The 27,857-nt window shown below is 39.0% G+C and overlaps 1 protein-coding gene across 2 annotated transcripts in view; it reads right to left on the bottom strand.

The window, feature by feature from the left end:
- Positions 1 to 12,195: 12,195 nt before the first annotated feature.
- KCNN2 (potassium calcium-activated channel subfamily N member 2) overlaps positions 12,196 to 27,857 on the bottom strand; it is a 76,187-nt gene continuing 60,525 nt past the window's right edge. Inside the window, exons 6-9 of one of the 2 annotated variants that reach the window (XM_063321192.1) lie at positions 23,238 to 23,348; positions 21,366 to 21,493; positions 16,605 to 16,674; positions 12,196 to 14,698 (exon numbers count right to left, since the gene is read on the bottom strand). In XM_063321192.1, coding sequence (XP_063177262.1) covers positions 14,411 to 14,698; positions 16,605 to 16,674; positions 21,366 to 21,493; positions 23,238 to 23,348 — 597 coding nt within the window. In that variant the 3' untranslated portion in view covers positions 12,196 to 14,410. Of the gene's footprint in view, positions 14,699 to 16,604; positions 16,675 to 21,365; positions 21,494 to 23,237; positions 23,349 to 27,857 lie in introns of those variants that run through there. The other variant, XR_010069191.1, reaches the window with a different exon arrangement.

The following is a 27,857-nucleotide window of genomic DNA, read 5'->3' on the forward strand; positions in this document are numbered from 1 at the left end:
GGCATAATGAAAGCTTCGGTCATGTGAGAGTTGCACACTTCCCTGTTCATCCTGTTTGACCCTGACTGCCAAAGTTAGGTGTCAAGGATTTGCAGGCAATGTATCTGAAAGGTTATGTCTTTTTGAAATATGATATGCGAATTCCATGTGCTTAGCAGATTGCTGCCAAGACCCTGCTGCTAGAAATGTCCTCCTGAGCAGCAGGTGGCCTACAAGCTTAGGGGTCCGGTCTTGATTGAGACCTACAAATTCTGGCATAGTTTTTTGTGGTGAACTTGGAGTTTCCCCTAAGTTTTTAAACTTGTATAGACTTAGATGCCTTTGGGAGAGGGTAGGAATTTTCTCACTGTGTGCAGTGACACGCGACACACAAGACAACCCCAATCTTTGCTAACCAGAATATACTTTTTTTTCTCTATTGTCAATATGGATCATGCAAAATACTAGTAATAAAGAAAATACAACACAGAAGGTAGCTCATACTTTTAACGACGTGGGGATGCATTGTATCTGATGATCACGCTTATTCATTTCAGGAGCCCATTTCTTTGGTATGCTGCTTTTTGTTTGGTGCTCTGGTAGATCTGCTTGAAGCAGAGTGAATAAGGTAACTGTAAAGATGAACAGATTTGTGTAAGCAAATGTGATTTTCTGCACCTCAAATAAAAGCCAGGGAACTACTCTGCTGTTACTAAACTGAAGAAAAACAAATGAATAATGTATAAGCACCTCCATTAAGTGAAAAAAATCGTACCCTAAGGGAAAAAAATACTCTAAGCTGTACTTAACTGTAAAAGATGTATTATACTATTGAAAGGCCCTGGGCTTTTGAACAATGACATAAGTGACAGACTAAGGTGGTAACTGTTCTAGGGGTGAGGACAATAATGCTGAGCATCTTTGTGCCTTGTGAGCCATGGTCCCATCTCCTCAATAACAAAATCTGCTAGTATGAGTGGTACTGCCATGTGCTTCCCTTCTCAAAAAAGAAGTTTAACAGGTGTCACGACTGATCTATAGCCAAAAGCAAATGAATTATAATTGCAAGTTTGTATTATGGGTCTGACTTTATCTACAGATGCTAGGAGTCTATAGTCCCCTGCCTTCCTAACTTAGTCTACCTAGAAGTAAATACTGCTTCACACTGGATCTGTCGACCAAACCGTGGCGTGGGAAGGGGCATACCCTCTGTAGGGGGAAGTGCATTCAGGGAAATTATTTTTTTCATTGAGGACAGATTACTTAATAAAGAAGCGCCGTTCTTCATGACTTAGAAAAAGTGAGAGAGACTTCTGCTGAATTGCAAATGACTATGTGTCTGAAAGCTGCCCAACGCAAGTATAAACTACTATTATTTAATTTGTAGGAAAATGCTAGTCTTATGTGTGCTGCAAAGCAGGGATTAAGCCATCATCTCCATGAATACCCTGGTCCTGTGCCCTTACCAGTATACTGCAGAACCACTTTATTTACCATGAATACATTTGAAAGGCTTCTCTTTTTTGTTGTTTTATCTTTGTTCCCATACAGAACAAAATCATGTGTTAAAAGCTGATGTGGTACTGAACTATTTCCCCCTGTCCTCAAGATCTCTGCAGTTAGATGGCTGCCCAGCTCCCCAGGACTGCATCAGCAAGGTGGCAGGTCCTCTGTGCCGTCCCCTCATGCTGGGAGCCACACAACAGCCACCGCTTTGATTTGTATTTCTTTGATGGCCATTATTTCCTAGAAGCTGCAATAGTAGCGGGCTTCCCTTCTGTCCCCCTGGGGAACAGACATGCAGAAAAATACCTTCTTTCCTTTGGAAGATGTAACAGCTCATGAAGATCTAGTGTGCAAATACGTAAAATTTTTACAGGATTTAAGAGACTGTTAATGCTAGCTGAGAAGATGAATTTCTATAGTAAGAGAGGTGTGGTAATCTTACAACAAGGACAGGTGCTTTAAAAAGTTGAATCTTAAATTAAAATTATTTATTCCTTTAAGTATTAATTCCTGACTGATTTATATGTGTGTGTATATATATGTATGTGTGTACATAAATATATATAAAAATTGAAGTTTGGCTGCACCATCCTACATTAGTTTTGCACTTAGTTTCTTTCCACTAGTGTCAGGGTATGGCTGCATTCTCTTTGCTTATAGTATGATAAGGCCCATAATTAACCACACTTACACAAGGTGCCAGCTATTTGACGTTGTACTATTCTCCTCCTGGCACTACCTGGCTTTCTCAGAAGTTAGTAACAACCGGTTAATAATCCAGTGGGAGGATTTCTAGTTAGCAAGTGGACAGCTGCTGCTAAAGTTAACCCTTTACAACTTGTGGAAACAAGAGAGTCCCTTCGAGAGAGGAGTGAAGGAGGAGTTCAGTTGTAGAGCACTGACAGCAGTTGTGTTAACTAAACTCCCAGCAGAGCTGAGAGTGGATGCTGTTTTTCATTAAGAACTGAACAGACTATTTCACAGAAACCAGTAAATAAATTCACAGTTGAAAGGCAGTCACTGCTACAGGTAGAAGAGCACTAGGTCTCAGCATCTGACCAAGAGGTAAAATGGAGTATTTACTTTTTCTGATCCTGTTAAACCACTAAGGACTTTGTCTAAAGCTTGTTGAAATCTATTTAAAAGGCTATCGTAAATCTAGACTCACTTTGTTTCCAAAATACTTCTGTGGAGTTTTTTTGTGGGTTTGGTTTTAATTAGTAACTTCTCAGATCTTTCTGTAATTCTATCCCCTATCCACTCCCTGTTATTAGAATACTGGATGTTTTTCCTCTTGTTGTCTTCATTATAGAACTGAGAGGAACTTGCTGTAAATTTTCTGTAGTCAAATGAATTTTGAACTTTTTTGGCTTGGAGGAAGGGTGAGGTGCTGAGTAACAAAAACATGACTCCAGATCAATTGATGTGCCACTGGTACCCATGCTAGACTCGTTTATGTTTGCCACTACTTAAAGAAAATACAAATGACAAGTGTGTGGAAGTCTGAAAGAAATAAGGTCGTCAGCAGTGAACCAGGAGCCACTTTTTGCATAAGTTTTGAAAGGAGTGTCTATATTTTAAAATAAATCTTAAAACTGCATGGATTTTTTTTCTTCAAACCATAGTGCTTATCTCTTGACAGTAATTCAAGGAATACTGAAATAATTCAAATCTGAAAGAAGGAAGAAGCATAACATGTCTACTGCTTTTATAGTCTAGTATAGTTGAAAATGGTGATGTTGCATAAATATTTCAGCAGCAAATCCCCATATGACTCTTTTTAAGTAACTGGCTAATGCCCAAAGGGTTGCATGTTACAAATTACCTCTGAAATTGTTGAACCTCTTGTAAAAGAAATCACTTACAGCATTTTACATATCATTAAATTCTTGCAATGTTTTAAGTGAAAAGTAAACAGCAATAACACTGCTGGTTTAGCTTTTTCCCTTCATTTAATGTATAACCAAGTATTCTTCCAGCCTTATTGTTTGTGCATCTACTACAAAAATCCCTATGTTATGTCCCCCCTATGTTATCCTCTGTGATTTTAGAGACACTCCATTTAGCTGAAGGGAAATGAGGTTTAAAAAATAATTTGAATGATATTATAGAACCAGGGCTCTCAATAGAGTTTGGGTGCCACTCAACTTGTATTTTGCATACCTCCTCCCAAGACAGTCAAGCCATTTAGTGGAATACTCAGACCTGGATTTGGCATCCAAATCATCTCAGAAAAAAACAGGGAGAACTAACTCGTCATGCAAAGATGGTGTAGTGGGCCAGCTTCTTTTGGGGGCCAGCTAGGAAGGATGGTTAGAAGAAAAATGGCCAGATACACAAAGATGAGTAGGTAAATTGGGGTAAAGGGAAAGGATTTAGGCATTTAACAAGAGCTACTTCTCCCTAATTGGTTGGGTGCATCACTCCACTCCTCTTGGAGTTAAGCTTTATCTTGCTACATTCGACTGCCTCTTAAATCACAGCTGAAGAGGAGACTTCTTATCTCCTAGTTCATAGATAATAGGACAACAGGTACTCAAATCCTTCTATGAGAAATCGGCACTAAAATGGTAGTTAATGCCCTTAATCTCTGAGTTTAACAACTCAGTTGTTGTAACTGTTCTGTACGTTTTCACATCTAAGCGATTTTAACCTTGATCAGACTGAGTTTGTCTATAGCGATCACTTAAATAGCATATGGCCTAACTTTAACCAGCTTGCTAGGTTTGGCGCATGTGGCATCAATAGTATAGTAAAATATTATTTACTATATTGCAGTACATGGAACATAACAGTCAATAAAATCCAAATATAAACACATTCTTTATTATTAAAGTCAGCATTCTTTAGCATTATTTTAAGCAGTCATCTCTGTGACATTTTATGCTAATCTGTTTTGCTAAAGCAACAAAATTTACAGTATGGCACGTTCTTTTTGTTGATTCATGTAAATACTTGTATTTCTTTACTGTGGGAGTGTTTCATAAAAGAAATTTCTAATTACAGTACTGAAATTACTGAAGTTTAGGCATCAGCTTGTGTTAATATAATCTTCACTCAGCACCTAAGGCTGTAATGGAAAGGTGGCTAACATAGTCTGATGGGCCTGACTCTAAGATGGGACTTGCCCGGTGCCTCTCAGCGCTGCAACAAGGCTATAAGAAGCACAAGCCATCAGGCCAGCAGGCTGGCCAGGTACTGCCAGATACAGTCAGGGATCAGCATCGCCTGTCCAGGAACCATACAAACACTTGCCAGGCAGAAGTTTCTGCTCCAATGATCTGCTGGCTGATGGGATACGCTTTGGCAGTGTTTCATTTGTGGGATACTGCTGGGTTCAAATACAGTGCTTGGACGGGTAAACCGCAATCTAACTGGTTGTTGGCACAGATCAGTGTTTGTTTTCCTCATAAAGCCAAAAGTATTGGTAACCTGTTGTGCTGGAAACGCTATTACTCTTTCTGAACGCCAGCGGGGCAATGCAGCTATCAGAAAGCAAAAGCACTGAACTTGGTAGGACAACCTGTGAAACTGCCCGTCTTCGCTGCTGGCTCCCTATGGGATTAGTCTCCAAAGTGCAGAATCTCTCCCTTATTTCTGCAAAAAACATACTATTTTTTCATTCTTTCTGTATAACTTTTTGCTTCCTCCTTTAAAAATGCTAGAGGTCTTTTTTTTCCCCCTTTCTTTCCCACAAAACCAAGACGGGGGATAGAAAAAGCCTAGGACTAACTTCACAAGAGGTATTTAACAATGGTTTTAGTTCTCAAAGTGTTTCTGGCTCTTGAATCATTGAGCTGCTCTCTGTCTGGTTGACTTCCAAATCCCACCAGAAACAGCTTCATTTTTTTTAACATTACGCTTGCACAGTGTTGCTTGATGCAGGAGTTCAGACTGTCTCTGACTCCAAAGAGGAAGGAGCAAAGCACCACATCGCCAAGGCTTCATCTCAGCCAATAAGACAAGAAAGAGGCTGTAGGGAAATACGTACCTCGTTCTTTCTGTGGGCATCTGAGAGCAGCCTTCCTGCTTTCTAGGGGAGAGCATCCTGTCACAGGAAGAATGAAGCTGATGGATGGGCAGTCATTACAGCATGCACCTGTAAAGGAGCAGGAGAAGAAACCTGCGTGACAGTATTTGCTTTTGAGTCATCTGAGCACACACATGAAATTAGACAGCTGAACCAAAACACCTTGCAGAAATGAAAAATCTTTTTTTCCTATGAGTGTCATTGCTACCCTGTTTTTGGGTTAATTGAAATGTTTTTCCTCCCAAAAAAAAAAAAAAAAAAAAAAAGCAAATGTCTTCTTTTTTGGCAGAAGCACTGAACTCCAAGTATATTTACAGGTGTGGGCAATGTATATCCATCCCTGGGGGGTTAGAAATCAAATCTCAGGGAAAAGAGTGGTATTTCCTATAGATTACTTTGGATAGATACCTTTAGTGTTCTCGGTGACTTCCCCTCCATGGAAGAGTTACCCAGCAGAAATGCCAGGACTTGCAACAGAAATGAATTTGTTTGCCATCAAAATTTTCTGACAGTTATCTTGCAAATTACTTGGAGCAATAATACACATGCAGCTTCAGGGAAGCTTCTGTCTCTGTTTAAGAGAACTGGACAGAGCAGTGGGACAGTGCTTCTTCATTCACAAGACTGAAATCGACACATCATCTGCCGGGCTCCTTTGTGCGGTCACCTCGTACCTTGCCTCGGTGCTCAGACTATTTGTCATGCTCGCAGCTGAACTGAGACAGAGCTATCCAAACAACGGCGAAACAGCTTGTGAAGCAGTGAGAGGCGAGCTATTCTGTAGCTCCTTGCAGGGAAAATACTGTGAGTCAAGGTAGGTGGAACTTCACATCCCGAATCGTGCATTCAAACACCGCCAGCTAGTACCAGGCTATTTCATACACACATAGGAGGCGTTTTCTCCACCAACTTAGAGGGTTACAAAAGGCCTCTGCATCTGACAATGTCTTTTTTACATCCAGCAGGCAAAGATCAAAGGAGGGGAGGGTGAAGACAGCTTTAAAAAAAGGAGAGAGACTTTGCCAACCTGCTTGTCATTTAGAAAAAGCTTAATGGATAAATGTCATGGAAACAAGCTGTTCCTACTGAATAAAACCAATACTGTTCTTCATATTTCTTCCTTCTTAATCTTTTAAACGCAGAGGAACAAGAAGGCAAATGTTAAACAGTTAAAAGCAAATATTTTCTACGGTAGCAGCCTAGCTGTCTGTATTTATTTTTTTTTTGTCTGGTCCTCTTTGAATATTGCATCCTACAGCTATAGATATTTGAGCAGAAAGGTGGCGGGGGAAGTAGATGTTCACGTGGGTGAAGTGTGGGCTACCGACAGATGCCCTCATGCTGCCGTCAGACACCACACCATGTCTACATTGTCTGCAGAGATGGCCCATATCTTCTCCAGGGCAGATGTGGACACAGCCTCCAAAGGACGCTTCACATCTATCTGTGGACCGCTAACAGAGAGGCCGCAGGCTGTGCCAGCTGAGGATCAAACCCTCTCTCTGTCCTATTTCTACCTCTTTGAAATTTATTGCAAAACTTATTTGGAAAGCCTACTTCCTACTTGCCCATCTCTCTCTGTCTCCCTTCCGCTGGAAAGAATATCTGCAATTCTGGAAATGCACATATTTCATGCTGCTGTATTACAGCAATTGCTTCAAATTGAAAATAAATACGTCTCAATCGCTAAATACATTTTATAGGCTGGACAAAACAGGGTAGCAAGGCAGGACATATAATTCTGAATATGGAGTTCTGGAAAAGCAATCTATTTCTTATGTACAGTTTTTATGTTTCTTTTCATGCACTTGATAACTGAAATGAGTGTGGCCCAATTTCCTACCACTGCACTTTTGATACTTGATTAGCTTCCTCTGTGTGTAGAATGTAACTTAAAAGTCTGAAAGAACAGAAACCCTTCCAACTATTTCCGCATTATCTTCCAAAGTAGCTTGGGAAATCATCGGAAAGCTTCCTCTCTCCAGACCTGATCGGCGATGATGTGCTGAGCAGCCAGCCAAAGGTGGTAAATTCAATGGGCAGAGACATTTTCTGGCACGTCTGTGGAAATAGCCTGGCAGTGGTTCCAGCTGAGACCCCTGAAGTCAATGCACTCCTCAGAGGGTCCTGAGCCCAACAGCAGGAGGTGCTTTCAAAGCATGTTGAAACCACAGGTAATACAATGGCTTTGGTTCACCATTACTAGTCAAACTGACTGAATGCTCCATTTCAAAGGAAGCTAATGAAGCTAGGTGTCTTGCTAGCACATTTCAGCCTTGGGACTGGCTTCGAAACTCATGTGCTCAGTAGCAGGTTTGCAAGTCTTTTGTCTCACTGTTACGCAGCACAGGTGAGACTCTGAACTCCAGCCAACACAGACATAAAGAAGGGCTAACTGACACCTCTCCTTGCGCTACTTTTCCCCCCTCTCTCATTTTTTTGGAAGTAGACTTCAGTGTTTAACCACTTTGAAGATAAGCTTCTAGATTTCACTGCCCAGCCAGAACACCTCACTAAGTTTATTCCCCTTGAATCTTGAGGTGGTGTGCTGGTGGACTGCTATCAGTTTCGATCTCGAAAGCGGGCCATTGTCTGAAAGGGTCCTGCTTAGCAGCGCAGCATTGCCCTGTGCTCGCAGCAGACCTCGTGCTTTCCTCACAGCAGTAGCACAGCCTGTCACAATGAGTGAGGTCTTACCACGCTTGAGAAGTCACAGGAAAAGCATTTTTCAGTTCATATGACCATTTGAGAAATATAAGGACGCAGTGACACAGTGGTACGGGAGGAAGAACAGAGGCAGTCATTGTAACCCCCAGCTTACATGCTTACTGCCCTGCCGAGGAGGCCATGGCTGCCTTCAGGTTGGGTCTTGTTGTTCGGTCTCCAGTTCCATGCACTGGGACAGTGGTGTCTCAACTGCCCCTGGGCCACCTCGCCTTTCAGATCAGTGCTGGTGGCTCTGTCCCACGGCTCCCAGTGCTCAGCAGCTGATGGACGAAAGCGCATGGAGCAAATGGTTGAGGAGCAATGGAGGGGGTGTGGGTGGCATGCAGCCTTGAGAGACCTTCTAACGTCTGTGTGGTAAGTGATGTCTGCAAAAATAAAATTGTGGAGCTCTGATCGTTGCAGCAATGTTACCCAGCGTGACACAACTATTTGAAACTGCAGGTTAAGTTTATGAGTGATTCTTAATTTAGATTTCTCGTTCTCCTACATGCATGTCAGGTTCATGTGCTGACCATTGGACATTTCTAACTTCTCCAGAAGTAATCTGGACTCAGCTACTTTGGAGAGGCAGAGCACTGCCACACTTCACTTTGCACAGATTTGTGCTACCCAGCAAATTGTATAGTTTGTGTTTTTTTAAAAGGGCAATTCTGAGTGTCAAAAACTGCTCAAGAGTTATTTTTTTTTGTTTGATTTTTGCTTGAGAATACTTGAAACCTCATCTCTTGCAACTTTTCTGGAGGCTAGGTGCCTGTCTTTTGAGGCAATAATCTAGTACAAGCTCTTTCAGGTTTTCTTCTCATTTCTATTAGAGCGTTTGGAGTTCTTTGCTTTTGGGCAACAAGAGGTCAGAATAGGTATCGTTTTAAAGTAGAACCCTTTACTCTAACTAAAAGCTTGTTGTTTGCTTCATGTATAATTGAAAACAGTCTGGATTCTCCTAAATATTTGAAGATACTAATGGGTTTAAGTGAATCCGAACGCAAGGGAAGTCAGCATAAAGCATTTTATGCTTCACTTCTCCATTTGGTTTGGTCACTTGCCATGTTAGATTGCAACAGGTTCATGTTTGTGGCTTACAGTTTTTCTTGCATTGCAGCTGTGCTGCACATCCTCCACTATGCAAGAGGGGTTTGCAGTCCTTTGCAGGAGAATATTCTTAATATAAATGCCTGAAAATTATTGACCTAATGGAGTTTCAACTGCACCACTGTTGTAAAGTCTGATATACAGCAGTATGGCCATGCTAATTCTGGCAGCTGCCTCCAATTTTCGCATTCTCAGAGCATGTCTACACACCCTAGCCCGGACCATGCTGCACCTGCTCCATCCCTCTGCTCTACTGCCCAGCTGCGAGCAATTTTTGGCCGGTGCTCAAGTGTCTGCGTTCGGCTTGGTGCTACTCTAAGCCCTAAGTCTTCGGCGGAGTTGCATAAGTTTACACAGCTCTCCTCTCCTGTTTATTGCCATCATCTTCTGCATCAGGCTCTTCTCGAGATGGGGCTTATCTGCTCAGTGCTGTGCTCGCTCTATAGCGAGTGACACCCTGTGATTTCCGGACCAGAGCTGATACACAGATGGTGAGGCACTCGGGCAGATCAGAGCCATACCTGTGCACACCTGACTGCAAAGTCTCTCCTAAGCATCTCTTTTGCGTTATTCCCTCAGTCATGAGAGGGCAAAGATCATTACGGATCCTCTTTACAAGGTTTGGAGAAAAAAGGCTAACAGGTGTTACAGCTCGGTCTTCTCTGCACTTGTGCTAACAGATCAGATTCATAAGCTCTGACTGACAGATGTAGGTTAATTTTATTATGCATACATAAAGTCCCACATACACAGACTGTTGGCTCTGACTGCGTGTTAGCTCCCTCTCAGCATTGTACTGATGTGACAGTGCTCCTCCTGGCCTACAGCTGGCTTGTACCTAGGTAGCCAGGAGTGCTGGCAGAGGAAACTTGTGACCGTTTCCACCTGAGCACGTAGGTATGCTGATGCAGGGGTAGGTTTCTGAAAGTGAGACTCATCAGTGTTAGCTCTTTCTTCCCTTCCCCTCCTTGTTTGTCTGCTTCTCACCACTTAATAATTATTTTGAGACAGGTGGAGGAAAAAGGCAAAAGGAACTGAAGGACTTTCTTTTAAAAAAAAGAAACAATATGAGCCACAAAAATACTGGCAGATGGAGAGAACAGACTTACCAATGAGAAAACCTTCCTTCCATATACAAAACTTCCTAAGAATTTTTCAAAACTTTCAGTTAGGGGAAAAGAGCTTTCAGAAAATTTCCATTCGTAGCACTGACATGGGTAATAAGTTTTATTCTGAGTATTAAGACACTCATATTTAAACCATTTATACTTTTATGCTTAGGTATGCTTTTAGTCTGTGGTGTATCAATTTGAATGTCCACACATAATCCGACATGGAAAGTGTCTTACAAACTGAGCAGCAGTAAACCAGTATGCCTATTACCTATCTTTGACCTCTAATAATGACAGTGACTAAGACCTGGTCTGGGGAGACACATTTTTTAAATAGCTCACAAGGAAAGTTATGGACTTCCAGAAGGTGTTCAGATCTCCTAAGATGGATGCTTAACTTTTAGATAGTGAAGCTCTTTCCACATCAGATCCATCTTTATGGAGCAGCAGGAGGTAAAGAAAGGCTGAGTTGCACAAGTCTGTCTGGGAACATCTGCAGGCTTACACCAGATAATGATTTGCAGAATTAAAAACTGCAGAGCATTTGGAAGTGAATTTATTATTCCGATCAGGCAAAAACTTAAATGTAACCAAAAAATACTATTTAAATCAACGTACTTAGTTTTAAGCACGGTGGATAGGCCTATTTGTGATCTTACATTTTAGTCCTTACAGGCAAGGTATCTTTGCTAAGTGTCATTAAAAATGCAGGGATTAGCAAAAGACTCCGAAGTAACTGATAAATGGAATTGGTGTCTGGAATGCAGTAAAAAGGAGAAGTTCAATAGCAACTGAAAGCTGAATTTTCCTGTCGATGACACTAAAGCAAGAGGTGCATGAAGCTTTTGAACTGTAACATGGTAAATATGCCATATGCTTTGAGAAAGATTCCTTGTCGTTTGTAAACAATGTTTCGAAGAAAAATCCACATTCTACTACACAAGCAGTTTCAGAGATCTGTCATAAAGCTGCGTTTTCCTTTTGGTGACCTCATATGCTGAACACAGTGAGGGAGCTGCAGTTTTGTAAATAAAAAATCAGTAATGGAATTTGTGGTACTACAAAACCCAAACCAGGAAAGATTAAAAGTTTTGTATCAGGAATAAGAAAATCAAACCCATACTGCTTTGTGCTCTCCTGAATATAAGTTTATATCTGTTTTTTCTTGGACTGTATTCATGTGTAATGCTTAAGTGCTTTTCAAAACCAGGTATTAGAAGAAAAGAATCATCAGTACCAAAACCACAGACAAAATATTTGTAATGAGCTGTAGAGTAAATTAAGAAATTGAACTGGAGTATTCCATGGTGTCATCATTGTTGTTGGCTTTAAAAACAAAGAAAAAGGAATCCAAAAGAATGTGGCAGATGATTGTTACAGAAACCTGCTGATGCGGATAGTCCTGGTACATCTCACAGCCCTGCTTCCATAAAGCTGCTGCAAGAATTCAGCGGGTTCGGCCTCCCGAGTCCTACTGTGTAAAAGAAATTGAGAGGTCAAAGATGCAGTTTCTCTTTCACATCAGAATAAACCAGCTCAATACATATAGCTAGATCTTAATTCAAACTTAACTCTGACAGATTGGCAAGAATTTTCAATGTGGAATGACAGTTGTCTAAAAACCCAGATGTACAACCCAGAGGAGGAAAAAACCCAGGTCTTACAAATATAAAAAAGATGTTGTGAACGACGAAAGAGAGAATTCAAGCTGACAGGACAAAAAGGACTGTATTCAAGCTACAGCAAGTGTATTTCACATTCAATGACAGGAAAAATATTCTAAATTATACACAAAAAATGGGAGAACAGACAAACAAAAATCTTCAAAAAAGAATTCCTAAATTTGACTACTAAATTACAATATTATTAATCACTACTTCTAATCCTGCCAACAGTGTAAAGCGGGTGGCCTCATGACCACGCAAAATCTCATCTAGTTTAGGACTGGGCTAGCACAGTTTTAGCACAATATAATACCCATCTTTTCCTTTGGAAATGAACTTCATAAAAACAAAAGCAGAACTGCAAATACTGTGCATACTGCTTATTATTTCCAGTCACAAAATACCACAGTCTGTAAACAAGGCACTCCAAATACATGTAACTGTCCTGCTCATCCAGGGGGAAAAACTCTGCAAAGTCATCCTCTTTCTCAAGCACATAAAAAGTGTTGGAGAAACTCTTGACCTTTTCATAAACAAGCAATGCCTCTGGATGTAACATATTCATCAGTTACATATTTTGTATCCCCAAAAAAGGCAGACCCTTTATTTTAAATAGGCCTAAAGTGTCTGCTGATTTTCAGATTATGTATTTGGTTTGGGAAATTTTGGGTGCTGGGGAGAACAGCTCTTCTGTCTTGTCCAGCACGGCTCTGCCCTGACTTTCTGCATTACTACCTTCCCTGCCTGTCGCTACTGACCAGAACTCACAATGTCTCACGGAGCCATCAGCATTTCCTTCAACATGCACGTTAGTTACTTCCAGGCAGAGGCAGTATTCCTCGAAACAGTCAGACATGCCTACTTGTTATACTTAGCTATAGTGTCACCCTTGTCTGTAAACTGGGGGGGAGACAGGACTAGTATATTTCATAAATAGCAAGTACTATAAAATATTTCATAAAGTCAAATGACTTCCTGTTTATAATTAGGAATTGTGAATGCAAGTTGCATGTGCTGCGCATTTAAGTTTACCTAGTTTTGCTACTCTGGAATATAAACCAGGAGAAAAGTCAGCCAGAACTTTCTCAGAAACGTGTACACTATGCTTTGTGTATTTTAAGAAAGCAGGAGACATTATTATTTGTGCATGAAAGTAAAGTACCACAGATCCCCAGTGCTGTAACTCCAGTCTACAGCAGTTTTTTTTTTTACAAGTTTTTGGAAATATTGCTAAAAGTGTCTTGCTAAGCTTGACTGCATAGCAGAAACCATGGGGGTTACCCAAACGTAATGTATACAGAACACTGTGCTGCCATCACGCAATTGTGTATACTATAACTCTGCGTGTCAGTCATTCACTCCAGAAGCATTAAACACAAAAAAGGGAGAGGAGAAATAGCAACCTAACATTTTCAAAATTCAAACAGCATTAATGGGAGACTTCCAGCTTCAAAGTGATGCTTCTGTCTGGACACACTTACCTGGCATAATTATGAGACTCTGAATAAATGAACAGGGCTTTACCTGTGCTTTTTGCATGCCAGTAGCTTTACAAATAGTCAGTTTAAAAGATCTTTGCCATGGGCATTGCATAAATAATTTTATATACATACGTATATATGTATATATATTATCTATGTATGTGTGTACAAATGCATGTTAACCAAAAGCCCTAAGAAGATTTAAAAAACCCATAGCGTACTTCATAACTTATTTTCTAGGATAAACTATATTTTTAATTAATCACTTCAGAAATCGAAGCTGTCAGTGACCTTTTAAAATGACTATACACATACAGCACACTGTTAGATGATTTTTTATTGATTTTTTTTTCCCCCTCCACTGCAAGCAAAGTTTAGAGAATTAGTTTTCATACTGAGAAATAATTATTAAGCTTCAATTTTGTTTCTTAAAAGTTTATAATTAGGCCTTTTGATTGTGAGCTATTTTAGTTATTAAGTCCAAGTAACCAAGCAACTATGTGCAGAAATTAACCTTTTTATTATATTATATACTGTAGTAGTAAAGTTTTTTCGAAGTGCATGAATAAAAAGTTAGTGGAATTATAGGAGGAACAATCTAATATAGCAATAATAGGTGCATTCACTGTGCATCTGAGAGGAGGAGGGGGGAAAAAAAGAAGAGTTTTCACTCATTTTGGCCTAAAACGTATTCAGGTTTCCAGGATTCTGACATCAGAACCCAGATAACACTGGTTAGAACCATAGGGCTTTACAATAAAAGCTAAAATATTGACCATATGATGGCAAAAAGTCTTTATTTTGTGGTTAACTTATTCTCTTCTAGCTACTCTCTGATGAAGTTGGTGGTGCTGTGGAGGATGATCTCCTTCTTCTTGACAAGGATCGTGATCGTTCAGCACTGTAGGCAACATGCTTATCATAATTTTGTATCTGAGCCTCGAGGAAATCCCTCTGTTGCTGGCTGATTGTCTGGCTAATCAGTCCAGGGAGAGCCTGAATGCTACCAATTAAAGTTTCCAGTTTAGTTTCCAGAGTAACAATTCTCTTCTCAAAATCTTCGCTTCTTTCATTTAAGTCAGAAATCATGTCATACATGATGTTTTGAGTCTGAAAGTAGAAGGATGGAAACAAAGGTTTAGAGAGACCTTAGAAATATTCTAACAAGCAGCACAACTCTACAAGGATTTTTAAATGCATTTGCACTTCACACACACACAAAGGATAGGAATATTATAACAATATCTAGTCTTGTGAAATAATTTTGCTTGTAGATTCAGAATAAACTTCCTACTAAATTTGTGGAGGAGAAATTTAATATATTTTGAGTATCCCTTTAGATGACAAGATCTAAATGAAATTAGGCAAAATACAAGACCTTTTTTTGAAGTCCAGGTGCTTAGAAATGTACCATGCTAAGCTTTGTCAACAGTCAATTGTGTAAGCCACCAGGAGACCAAAGGCTCCAAAGCCGTGATCCATCCTTGGCTTTTCTGTATTTCCTCTGGTTTTAAACACTCTAATTCTTCAAAGCATAACACAAATGTTGCTCATTTGCTTTCTCCTTAAACTGACCAGGTTTTCTTGAACTGGATGTACTAAGATGAGTTGAGTGGATTGTTTTTGAAATGAAGTGCAAGGAGTAAAAACTCAATTGTATGCTTCTCTACTTCTGCATTCCCCAATTTATCTGCCCTCTACAAAACAGTGGTTTGGTTACAGCAAGTATATAGGGTGTACTTTAAAATGCTATAGTGGTCAGTAAAAATGTAATCTGAAATGTTATTTCATAGAGGCTTGGAACTGGTTAAAAATAATGACTGAATTTCTCCCTCTGATAGACTGAGACTTCAGAGTAGACTTAAACTAGAATCAAAACTGAATGTAATTCAGTAGACAAACTGGTTGAAGTTTACAAACCATCCAAAGGGAATGAAAATTAATTGACTGACCAACTGCCTGATGTGTAAAGCACTTCAGTATCGGATGAGTGTTGATAACCCATTTCTCTGTCCCCTGTTTCAAGATGCTAGAATAATCCTTGAAAGCAGAGTAGTCTACATTAAACAGTATCTGCAAAGTCCTTATCAGCTGCTAGAAGCATTAGACTGAAACGTATTTTCAACATCAGAAGTTGCAAGGTGGTTCTCTAAAGCAAAAGGGGAATGAACACTGCACAGTTTAATCTTTGCTTTGATGCACTTTAAATTGAGGAGGGTTTTGAGGTACATGAAGAGGTCTACAAGAAGCTCTTCAGAAAAGCCCATTAATGCCTGTAAGATAGCCTCAAATTAAGATCAAAGTAACTGTTAAATACTGAGGTCTAATGTGAGACCTGGAATGCTATCAGCTCAGCCCTCTAACTCTCTAGTTATTACTTTATATGAATGACAAATTCCAGCACCAATAGACAAGAAGTTTGCAACTGAATAGCCTCTTTTACCTCATCTCAAATGGCTTAAAAAAAGATTAATAAAGCCTTATGAAATATCGGCAAAGTAGGCACCTATTATTCCTTACGAAAACTTCAAAACATGCAGACCTAAATTTACTTGTCCAAAGTCACTGCTGCATAAGACAACAGGCATAGAAACACAGAACGTCTAATTCCAGTCTGTGTGAGAGCCTGTGTACTATGGTCACTCATGGCACAGTCACTATCAGCAGATGGGATCTCTTTACTACACGGCACTACGCTACTATGGCCCACTCACAGTTCAACATTTACCAAGACCCCTGCAGTCACTTCAGGAGCTCTCAGGATCAGCCTCTCAATTGTGAAATCTTTTTCAAATGTACAAACAAAAAATCAAATATGGTGTATCCAAACTTTGGTGAGAGCCATAAACAAGGTGTTTCATTCAGTAGGCATTACCACAAAACACACACATATTTTCATTTACTACAAATAACAAGCTTGTTAATAATATTTTCACATATAATGCATAACATTTTTACTTTCAAACTCTTCATCTTGAAAGGAGGAATGTTAAAACCACAGTAATTGCCTACTAACCTTTGCCAGGTCCACCAAAGTGTTGGCTTGATCATTCAGTTTCCTTTGTTCCATTTTTACACTTCTTAATCTAAAAAGTGGAATTTTAAATCAGATTTTTTTGTGTACGTATTCATAGTAGAATTTCTAAAAAGCATGCACAAAACTTACAAGAGCAAATAACTGCATGGACAATGCCTTGAGTACTTTGTGTAAAGTCAGAATTGGTCATGTGCCTACTACAATGAGAAGCATGCTTCTTCAACACCGCAAAAAAGGAAAGAGCAAGGAAATGTGATGTCCTTGAGAGTACCATTTGCCATGGTCAAAGTTGAATTCAAAAAGGGAGATAACAATTTATCCAGACTATATGAAAGAAAGCCAAAACATTCCCCAAAGCCTCAGTATCGTGACAAGTAGATATAGGAAGAAACATAGAACAACCGGGTTTTTGTCATTAATGTTGTATCAATCAAGAATCTTCCCATGCCTACATGACTAGATACAGGTATTAGCCCTGTTCTGTCGGAAATGGATTGGGTTAGCAGGTGTTTGAACCTGATGGAAATACAGTGATAAGTGAGTTTCTCATTACTTTAAACAGAACTTTTATCTGACCAGCAGCTAAATAACCAACATGCTTGCCAATACATTTGATTTTCTTACATAATTTGTGAATCTAAATGTGATTACTTCTTAAACTTACATTAGACATTCCTTTTCAATGTGCTATGTAAACTACGGCATTGGAAAACTATGAAAGAACCAGCAAGGGTAAAATTTTCACTTTGATGCCTACCTATCTGCATTATTATCAGTTATGCACATTCTTTGAAAGATATACACATGACTGTTCTTATGTGAAACAAAAGTCCATGTTTTTCAAATTAACTACTAGAGGAGCGGTTTGTAGATGGGTTTTTCACAAATAAGCAATTTCTCCCTTAAGTGCAAGTCATTTGTTCAACACTTCCCAACACAGAAATACTTGGACTTTCAAAGACTTTTCTGGTGGCTGTTCTAAGCAGGAAATAGCATGTTTCAAAAACAACATATCAGTTTATGAACAATGCATGATAAGATACCATGCAATATACTAGTATGTCAAGGGCCAACCAAGCTAACCATGTGGTTAGCTGTCAAATGAAAATGAGTTTGGCAGCATTTTGTGGCAGGTGGGTTGCTAACGCATACTCTGCCTATTTCTCAGTGATGGTGTTAGAAAGCTAGTTTAAAGAAAGCCGTCTTGGAGATATTCCAAAATCAGAAAGTTTCTGTTCGTACCTTTAGTTACCAAGCATTTCCTTTCATATCTAGGCTAACCATCATGAGAAAATTAGTTGTGAGGATGCGAAGAGTGAAATATCTTTTAAAACACATGAAAATAACTCTGTTAAGGTAGAAATCAATTGTTCACATAAAATTGGCATTCCAGCAGCTTGTTACTGGAATGCCACACGCTCTTCTTGCCCTGAAGGCTTCCTTCAGAGCACAACATAAATGCAGACTGTAGGAATGGTGCTTTCAGAGGCTATGAGCTGGAGATATTCTAAAGCAAAAAATACAGAGGAGTCTCCAAGGTAAGGAGTTATATCATTACAGTCTCAGAACAGAATAATTACTCAAAGGTAAGCATGTAATGATTTGACTGGAGAATGATAACCCTAGTGTTTCGGTAAGCATCTCTCAAATAATTTGCAGAATAGGTGTTTTCTGCTTTTCTTAAGATTCATTGACTCATATGTTTGTCAGTATTTTAACTTTGAAATGCCATGAAATCCATTGTTATTGTAGCAATACAAGAACTAGCTGACACCAACATGATAATTCTTCATGGTAACCAACCCAAATACCTATCACAGACTGTAAAAATGTATCTCTAGGTAGTGGCAAGTCTTTAGCTGCAGCAGCTGGATTTAAAGAAAACTGTCAGACTTTCATTCCTAAATTCATTAAGAGAAAATATGAAATATCTTGATTTTATGAACTTCACTTATCACAGCAAAAGATCATGATTTTGGATCGCGTTTCCATGGCAGCAATCAGACCACTGAAGTTCACAAAGAAAGACTCTTATTTTTGGCATGCAGACAGTGGTAAATTCTGCAAATTTAGAAAGGAACAGCTTATACAACTTACTTCCGAGCTCTATTTGCATTTTGTTGAAATAAAAAGACAAAACAAAAGAAAACAAACTGTAAAATATACTAAAACAACCAAATGAGCACAGTGGGCTCGATTCAGCAGGTGCGAAATCCTAGGGAGTTGCTACTTCTTTCAATCAGTAGCTGTCTGAGGTGGAGTCTAACTCACTTGGGTTCATGATGAAGGATCCTGCAATAGCTTCAAACCTTCCCATTAACTATCATCTGTAGATTTCCTTATTCATAGAATACATAAAATGCCTTTTAATAGTATCACTTAGAGTGATGATTTCACCTTCATCTTATTTAGTGTGCATGAGAAGCAAAAAAGACCCAGACCAGCTAAGGCAGTTTTAGAGCCATGACCATGAGTTTGAGACTGTTCTCACAATCTGCTCTGGTGCACTGATTTCTTTTGTAAAACTGGCCCTGAAACTTCACTCCTTTTACTTCTCTCTCCAGTGAAACGGTTGGAAAGGTGAAGGAGGGATACCAATAAAAACCTAAGAATCCAGAAAGATGGAAAAGAGCCATATACTACCATGAGTGATTTGAGAAAAGTTCAAAGATGCAAAGGAAGAAAAAATAACTTGCACCCACAGCAGAGCAACTCTGCTACAGCTGGAAGAAAGCAAACTGCTAGAGCAATGTTTTCATCCATGGCACATTCTTCATCATATTGAGAAAATTATCTTTTTTTTTTTCTTTTTTCCAGAAGTACAAAAGTTTTGGTAATGGGATGCAAGGAGCTAAAGGACGGAGGGAAATGCATTATTAACAGAGCTGTTCAAAGTTTGGCTGGCACAGCTAGGAAAAAATTACTCCTGCACCTTCTTCACCCCACCTGATTAATGAATTTTTAAGGCAGATGCAGAACAACACTTCACATCCTGTGAAGCTCTTCTGGGCTTGACTGATACACAAAGCTGCAGATCGAGCCTGCTGTGCTTTTTAGATTCTTCTCTGAACATGCGCGTGCACGCGCACGCACACACACACACAGATGCACACACACACACACAAAATAAACAGCAAAGTTAAATTGTTAAGGAATAACCTTTGCAATCAAGCATTCAAGTACAGCAAAGGATGCACAGGGCATGCCATCCTCTACCCCAGAACCCCTGACACTCCTCTCCACCTCCCAACACTTTAAGCTAAGCAGGATGACCATACTGGGAAAATATATGTACTTTTTATATCCACATAAAAATGCCTCAACTTTTGCGTCTGTTTATTCCTTCAATTATTCCTGCAATAGCACAGTAACATTTAATCCTGCAAGTCTGCTAAATATAATATAGTAATTAAGGCTTCTAGAATACTTCATACCTTAAGCTTTGCTAACCATTGCTTTAAAACATTGCTACAAAACAGAGAAACAATGATTGTTAGCCTAAATTTACTAATAGGAAACATGATAACCTGGCCTTTCCTTCTTATCTTTCCTGCAAGATGACACACAGGTGTTCTTTTCATGATGGATGCTTCCCTCACATCTCCTCACACGTTGGCTCAGACACAGACCCACACTGAAATGTTATCAAATATCAGTTTGAAATTAAACTTACTAAATTTATCTACTTCTCCCCAGTTATTAACGGAAACTAATTTCATAGGCTGTACAAATGGCTGCCTCAGGCTGGATGAGGACATTGAATCGAGCAGACAAATAGTGGCATGGGTCCTGACCATTCCTCAAGAATAATTTGTGGTTCTTGGGGACAAAGGTCTCTCTTTTTCTCCCATGCAGTCCAATGAAGTGTAACTCAATCATTGTGCAATTCTGGTAGTTTTAATGTGCTTTATGGCAAATATGTATTACATATTTCAGACAAATACTTACAGTCTGGCAATACCAGAATTCAGCTTAATCCTACTACTGGTTCCAGTTCTCAGGCTTGTTTTCAACCCTTTAAGATTTCAGTAGAGGGGAAGAACTCATCTGAATCATGTCAGAGGTGCTCAAAGGTCACAAAACGACTGTTGGCATATACTCCCCATTTTCTAGAACAGATGTCAGGGGTCGTAGCTGACATACCAACATTTAATTTTACGCACCGAGAATATCTGGTGGAGAGAGGCAACTAATTGCTCTTGAGCTGTACAATGATGCTCGATGCATGTTCTTTCACTAAACATTACATACATACTTATAGGCTCTCCTCTATCACATCATTCTGATTTTAAACTATTAGAACATCTACTACAAATGATACTTTTTTCATTTTCTTCTGTCTATTGTAGCGCATATCTTACTACCTGTAAGCAAATACGTAACAAAAAAGGATAGTCTCAGTGGCAAAAGACAAAAAAGAGACTTAGATAATTCAAGAAGCATGGGAAACTTCTAAAAATAATACAAACAAGTTTGATTTACACCATATTGGGCACAGACAGTCGGCATACTTATTTATTTTTTTGTAAACAGGTAATATAGTAAAACCTTATCTTTTATCTTATTCTTAGAGAAAAATCAACCTCAATAGCAATGTTCTTTGAAGGGGGAGAGAGAGAATGGGGGAGGAGAGAAGGGGGAGGGCAGGGCAGCACACGGGGACTAAGCGTGACTTCAATGGAGAGGGAAACCAAGACAGAAAACATCTGGAGAGGGAAACTAAAGCAAACTAGTACTTACTGATGAATAGCTTGCAAGAATTTGCGTTGATGTTTCCTTACTTTCGCATGGTCTATCTTTTTAACCAGCTTCGTGTTTTTATAAATTAACCATGTTTCCCTGAGTACGTTGGCCGCTGCATTTTTCACCTGTTTAATAAAAGAAAAACACCAGTCTGACAAAAACAGCATTATGTCATGTTTTCTCTTTTCTGGCATAAACTAAAGCACTTAAGACCCTACCTAAATGTGTGAAACAGGTATATCAAGAAACTGCAGCACTGAGGGTGGAAGGCATTATCCGGACCGAGGGGATGGCTGAGCAATTTCTGTGTTACTTAAAAACATGATATTAGGACCATCTCTCTTTGCTTTGGGGCATAATTTGTCCCTCTTTAAAGAATTAGCATCATTTGGTGTTTATGGCAGTATGAATTACCTCCAGGAAATAAGTAACGCATTATCTGTATGGTAGTTAACGAAACTTACTTAATAGGATCATAAAATTTCTTTCTTGATCTATGTAAGTACCTCTTAATTCTCTTAGCAATTTAACCGTCTTTTAAATTACCAGAGATGTTTCAACATACTTTTTTTGTTTACATTTTTATTCTTCTTTCTTTTTTACCATTCTCCAGGGAAATGAAAAAATATCTTGTCAATTAATGTGGCCAGAGTTCTATTTCTATTTTCTTTTAACTTCTTTTAAAATGAGGCTTTCTGTAAAATCTTAAAGGTAAGAGTACCTACAGTTCCTTCTTAGGCCTCCAAAATTTTCAAGAATGCTTGAAAACAGCAGACAAAGAATTTCAATGCAGTGTTGATTAATGACAGAATCACTAGGTTACTTGCAAAGGAAAACTGTCCTTATTACTCATCTTCATTTTCTGTCCCTGCAACTTTATATCATGCCAGTCACTGCAGCGTCAGAGCTAGGCCAATATCAAGGTAAAGGCATTGCAGGAATGCCATGCATCATCTCTTCCCAGCAAAAGGTCCCCACCTTGTACCTGTAGCTGTGCTGGAGAACCTTGGTCCTGACTTCAGTGGAAGCACAATCACGTTTGAGAGATCTCCTTGCTATCTCTACCTGGTCCTTGCATTTCCACAAGATATGGCTATCTTCAGGCTGTGAGGAAACCTCTCCAGTAACTGCGTAACTGCTTTGTGATCTGATGTGCATCTCAGATTTGTTTGCTTGGTTTCATTTTCATGTGCTTTGAGTTTCATGAGTTTAAAGCTACCAAAGCACCACTTGGATATAGTATTAGACTGATATTTAGATTTATATAAAGGATAGCCGAACAAAATAAACTTTAAAAGGCACAAAGGAACACCAGATGCAAAACCTGGCCAATCTTTGCGAAACCTTTTTTCCTTCTGAAAGACATGTTGAGCTCAGCTGTCAGATTACACTAGAAAAGTGCCTATGTTAGGAAGGGACAAATTGTTGTCTGTGGTCTAGTATCAACAAGACCTTAACTGACTATAATAGGAGTGTACATCAACAAGCTCATATAGACATCTCAAGTCAGACATCCTTTATAGCTATACAAGAACCACCTTCCCACTCATCCTTAGTCTTTCCCCACCGTGACTGTTTAGGGGAGATACAGGCTGTTAATGGTAACAGCATTTAACTGTTGGTTATACCAATTATCTTCCAGCTGCAAGAGCCCTCTATAGAAGAATATTCAAATCCTCAAAATCTGATGAGAACTTGCAGCTGCCCTCAATCCAGAGAAAAGCTGAAGGCATTCGATTCCTCCTCCTTGCAAAATCACACCCTTGAAAAAGTTTGGTAGGAGAAGAGAGCAGTAGACTACTTAAAACAAATGCAGAAATAAATTAACACACATTTCCTTTTCAGTTGTGAATATAAAGTGTGACTTACTCTTTTAGTTAGCTGGGTGTCCATCATGAAATTATGCACATGTTTTTCAGCTTTGGTAAGTTCTAACTTCCTTGCCACCACAGCTACCACCAGTGCAGTGCACCCAGCACCCTGAAAACAATAAAACAAACCCCCAAGATGTTACTACTGCGTTTTGCAGAGTCTTTAGTGGAAGTTTCTCCTTTGCTGTAGAAGTATGGCAGGCATCAGGTGATTCATCCCTGGTAAATACAGTGAACATGCTACAGCTACTTCAGTTTAGAGTAATAGGAAAAGTCAGTAATTACAGGCCGGTAAACTGTCAAGGCATCAAAATAATTAGTGAGCAGCATCATTTAAAAGCTCTGCTTTTTTTCCTGCAGGCATTGGAAATTTGAACACATCCTATTTCTAGTGCATAAACAAAGGGGGTGATCAAAACAACTTTAAAACCTAGAATATTAGTAACTAAATGCAGAATACCCTGCTCTGAACAATTGTCTCAAGGTTACAACACTTGCTAAATAAGAAACAAGATTAGATTAGTATTTAGCATGCAAAAAAAGAAAAGTTTATTAGGATTTTCTGTAGGGCCTAAAAATAATAAGTATAGTATTTAATCACTTCAGTATGCTTCCCTGTTGTTCTCTGAGTCCTTCAATGATCTTTTCCCACAGTATTCCTGCTTATCTTATTACCATTTAAAATATCACTTATACTCAAGACCATTTATTCAAAACTTGGATGGAGAAAATATCAATTTTCTAATTTGTGCTCCGTATATGTATGCATATATGTGTATCTACACAGGCATGCATGTTCACAACAGGTCAACGCCAGTAGGTGCCTTTTCCTTTGAAACGGCAGTACCTTTATCAGCATCACAAATTTAAATGGTTTTTTTTTGGGGGGGGGATGAAAGGAAAGGAGGCTAAAATGAGCCAGGCAATGAGAAGCAGCATCTATTATACGTGTCTAGAGGTATCATTTACTTTACACCATTAATAAATTCTGCTGCCTTAGTCTTTTTTTTTTTTTTATAAAACAAATCTTTACAGGTTCTTTTAAAAAAAGTACAAAAATCACATTAAATATACGAGGCTGTGTTTAACTTGCAGGTTCACCCCAACTTAGTTGTTATTGCACCTGTGTCAGTTGCTCTTCAGTATAAAGCAATCTCTTGTTGCACATTGAACTTTACCACATCTTAATTCGTAGAGCTTTCTTCCACTCTTTCTGTATTTCTCCCATTAAGTTACTCTCGGTTCCCCACCTCTGTAACTGCCTTACTCTCTCCAGAAAACCCAGAAGAAATCTCTGAATCTAGCTTCCAAAATACGAATTCCATTAATAAACACATAGAGACTACAAAATAAATTAACTCATTGGAAACCCTTATTCACATAGTGTCCTCAAAAAAAAAAAAAAAGAATCTGCTTTCTCTGCTTACTTACTAAGGCACCCAATGAATTTTGTGAAATTCTCCAACTAATTAATTCTCCATTCCCCTGGTAGATTGTTCCAAGAAATCCATCTGGTCCTTCAAAAACACCAAATTCTCTGCAATTAGTTCTCACCTATCAAAACTTCCATCCCCAAGAGCTCTCAACATTCCCTTGAATGAGGCCCTTGTAATTTTGCTGCATTTCCTGCTTCTCTCCTGTCCTCAATACTAAGTTTTCTAGCTTTGCTGTTTCCTCTCCCTCTGTTCTCCAACCCTGTGTCAATAGAAGTTCATGGAAATTTACTCAAAGTCTTGCTCTCTCCACAAGATGAGTCACAATCAGTCTACATGTTCCTTTGCTTCTCCAGATACCACTAAGAGTTAGGAAGGAAGACAGCCAATGCAGCTTAAGGCTGAGAACTTCAGAAATGCACCGAGCCTTCTGAGAAGAGCACTGGGCAGGAGAGGCTCTACCATATGCCCTCCCTCCCCAGAAAACAAGACAGCTCTCCTTTGGTCTCCTTCCCGTGAAGAAGGGAAGAAGGGAAGTGCTAAGATGCAGATGACTTCACTGTGGGCAAATAATAAATAAACTACCCCATACAATGGCAACAACATGAAGAGAAAAGCAGACATCTTTTGGCCCAATATACCAGGGTAACCAGGGCCAGATGTTGATTTAATGACCCAACTTGAGTTCTGCCTGCTTACAGCAAGAATGCTAAAACCGAATGAGGTTATTTATGCAGAATAGCACACTGGCAAAGTAGCACAAAACAGCTGTTGATGCCAAATTACCAGGGGAGAGAAATATTAGATCCCCCTTCCCAGCCGCTCCCACCTCCAAAGACTAGAGGAATGGTGACAGACAAAAGGAATTTTGGTTCCAGTTGAAATTATTCCAGCCTTTGTGATTAACTCTCACGCTTTTTCAAAGTGGCACAGCAGTTATAAGGGTCAAATGCTATTAAAAACAGTAGCTTTATATCTCACACGAAAGTCACTGCCTGCAGCAGCAGGATATTGTCACCGGCAAGTTCTGACAACCACCTCTATGGTGTATGTGCACTGCTACCTTCCATATCTCCAGAACAGCTTACGGCAAAGGCAAGGTATTCTAGATTCAGGTTAGCCCTCTTGGCTTTGTGGGATCTCAGAATATCAAAATGAGCTCTTTTAGCATTTCTGCCAAAGACGGAAGTATTATATTATCTGTACATTTACGTTTTGCAGTACCTTGAAGGAAAACAAATTACACTCATTCTCAAAACACTAACAACTTACAGAACTAAGACTGAAATTCCACTTAAAGTATATGATGCTAATTAATATTTTGTTACAGTGCTCTACACTATTGTATGACTCCCCTAAAGACCTCAGCATCCTTAAAAATACTAATAAAGTGAGAATTATTACAAATTGCAGAAATGAAATAGAGGCAATATACTTACTTTAAAATTGTAGCATCGTAAGCATCATACTTGCCATGTTACTGAATATATTGATTCGCATGAAAAACATCAACATGAATTCAATGAATTCATGCGCACATGCTCAGGATTTTTTCTTATATCAATTCTACGTAATGCAGCAGCAACTTTTTTATTAAAATGACTCAGGCTAAGTAAAAGCACCACAATAATAATTTCAACTGCAAGAAGGGCTCTTTTGAGAATAAAATTCTGAAGAGTTTTATTTGATTACTGCTTTTTATAATTACCAACATCATTCTTTTTATACTGTTTTGAAGTAAATATTAAACTAAATCACTGCTTCAAGCTCTTCCTTAACCTTCAGGGGAATGATGTATCACACAAAGGAAATGAAAAAGGCACAAATGTATATATTTTCAAGTATCAAGGCAGTAATTCATTCTATATGGAATTTGCACTCTTCAGCCAGACCCATGTCCACCTCTTGCATTACAGAGTTATTGTAGTGTACTTTAGCGTGGTAAGCAGCCTGATTTTAAGGGCAGTTAGGACTTCCAGTATGTCAAAATTTGAGTAAAAAGATAATGAATAATGAATATAAATAAAGATAATAAAATCCACTCAGCTCATCAGTCCACTGCAGCTTTAGCTAAAGATATGTATATCTAAGAGTCACCCATTTCTACCCCATTCAACAGTCCATTCAAGTTGTGGCTAAAGCAGAAGATGAAGAAGCAAGTGTCAGATTACAAAGAATTAGAAGTATCAGTTTGGGCTAGTTAGTAAATGTTCATAACTATTTACATCAGAACTAAAAGGTCTGACTCAAAACTATTTCACAAGAAAGGGTAAAAATGGCCAAAATATTTAATTACTTCAGATTTTCAGCAATTTCAAGTAAATTTGAAAAACAGACAATTCCGCTTTCGCAGCTTCTCAAAATTACAGAATTCTTTTTCTGTCCAGAAGAGTTTTGTAGGTGTTCACATGAAATGAAGCACTGAACACTTACAAGCTGTGTTGTCAATTCAGACACAGCTGTTAAAAAAATGGACACAAATTATTAAAACACATGCAGTGTAAGCAACTTGGGGAAGCCAAAGTTGAAGTTTGACTATGTTTCTCATTTGCTCCATTTAATGGAAACCAGTAATAACAGAATTAACCATCCATTAATTTGATTTCTTCCAAGTACTCTATGATCAAGGATTTGCCAGCAACCATCAGTTTTAAAAGCTGATCTACCTGAATTTTCCTGTTTTCCAGAAAGCATGTACAGACTGAAGAAACTGACCTACTAAACCAGGAGAAACCCTTAAAGATTTAAAAATGGACTTGTCTAGAATGACAAGACCAGGACTCTGCTGATGAGCTGAGCAATGCCTATTTTCTCTTTGCAAGGATCTGAAGATGAAGCACATGAACCTCACCCTGAACGCACAGTATTTGTTGCTTGATATCAAATGGTGCGTATTAGTCTTCAATAAAAGCAAGTCTGAAAACAAACATATGACACATCCTCAGTCTTTCAGTTGGGCAAAGCAACAAACACTGGACTGCACAGTGGCATCAGATCTCTGATGGGGATGTAAAACTTGCATTTGTGAGCAGTAGGATCTTGAAGCATAAGGTTTACAGCCATTTACACTGGACACAACTTGCCTTGACTATCAATCTGTTTAGCTGCTGTCCTGCATGAAAACATTTTGATGTATCTGCAAACAATTTTAAGAGTCCTGAAGTGCTACAGAAATATAAATAACA

Source organism: Chroicocephalus ridibundus, chromosome Z (assembly GCF_963924245.1).
Source record: "Chroicocephalus ridibundus chromosome Z, bChrRid1.1, whole genome shotgun sequence".
Taxonomy (NCBI): Eukaryota; Metazoa; Chordata; class Aves; order Charadriiformes; family Laridae; genus Chroicocephalus; species Chroicocephalus ridibundus.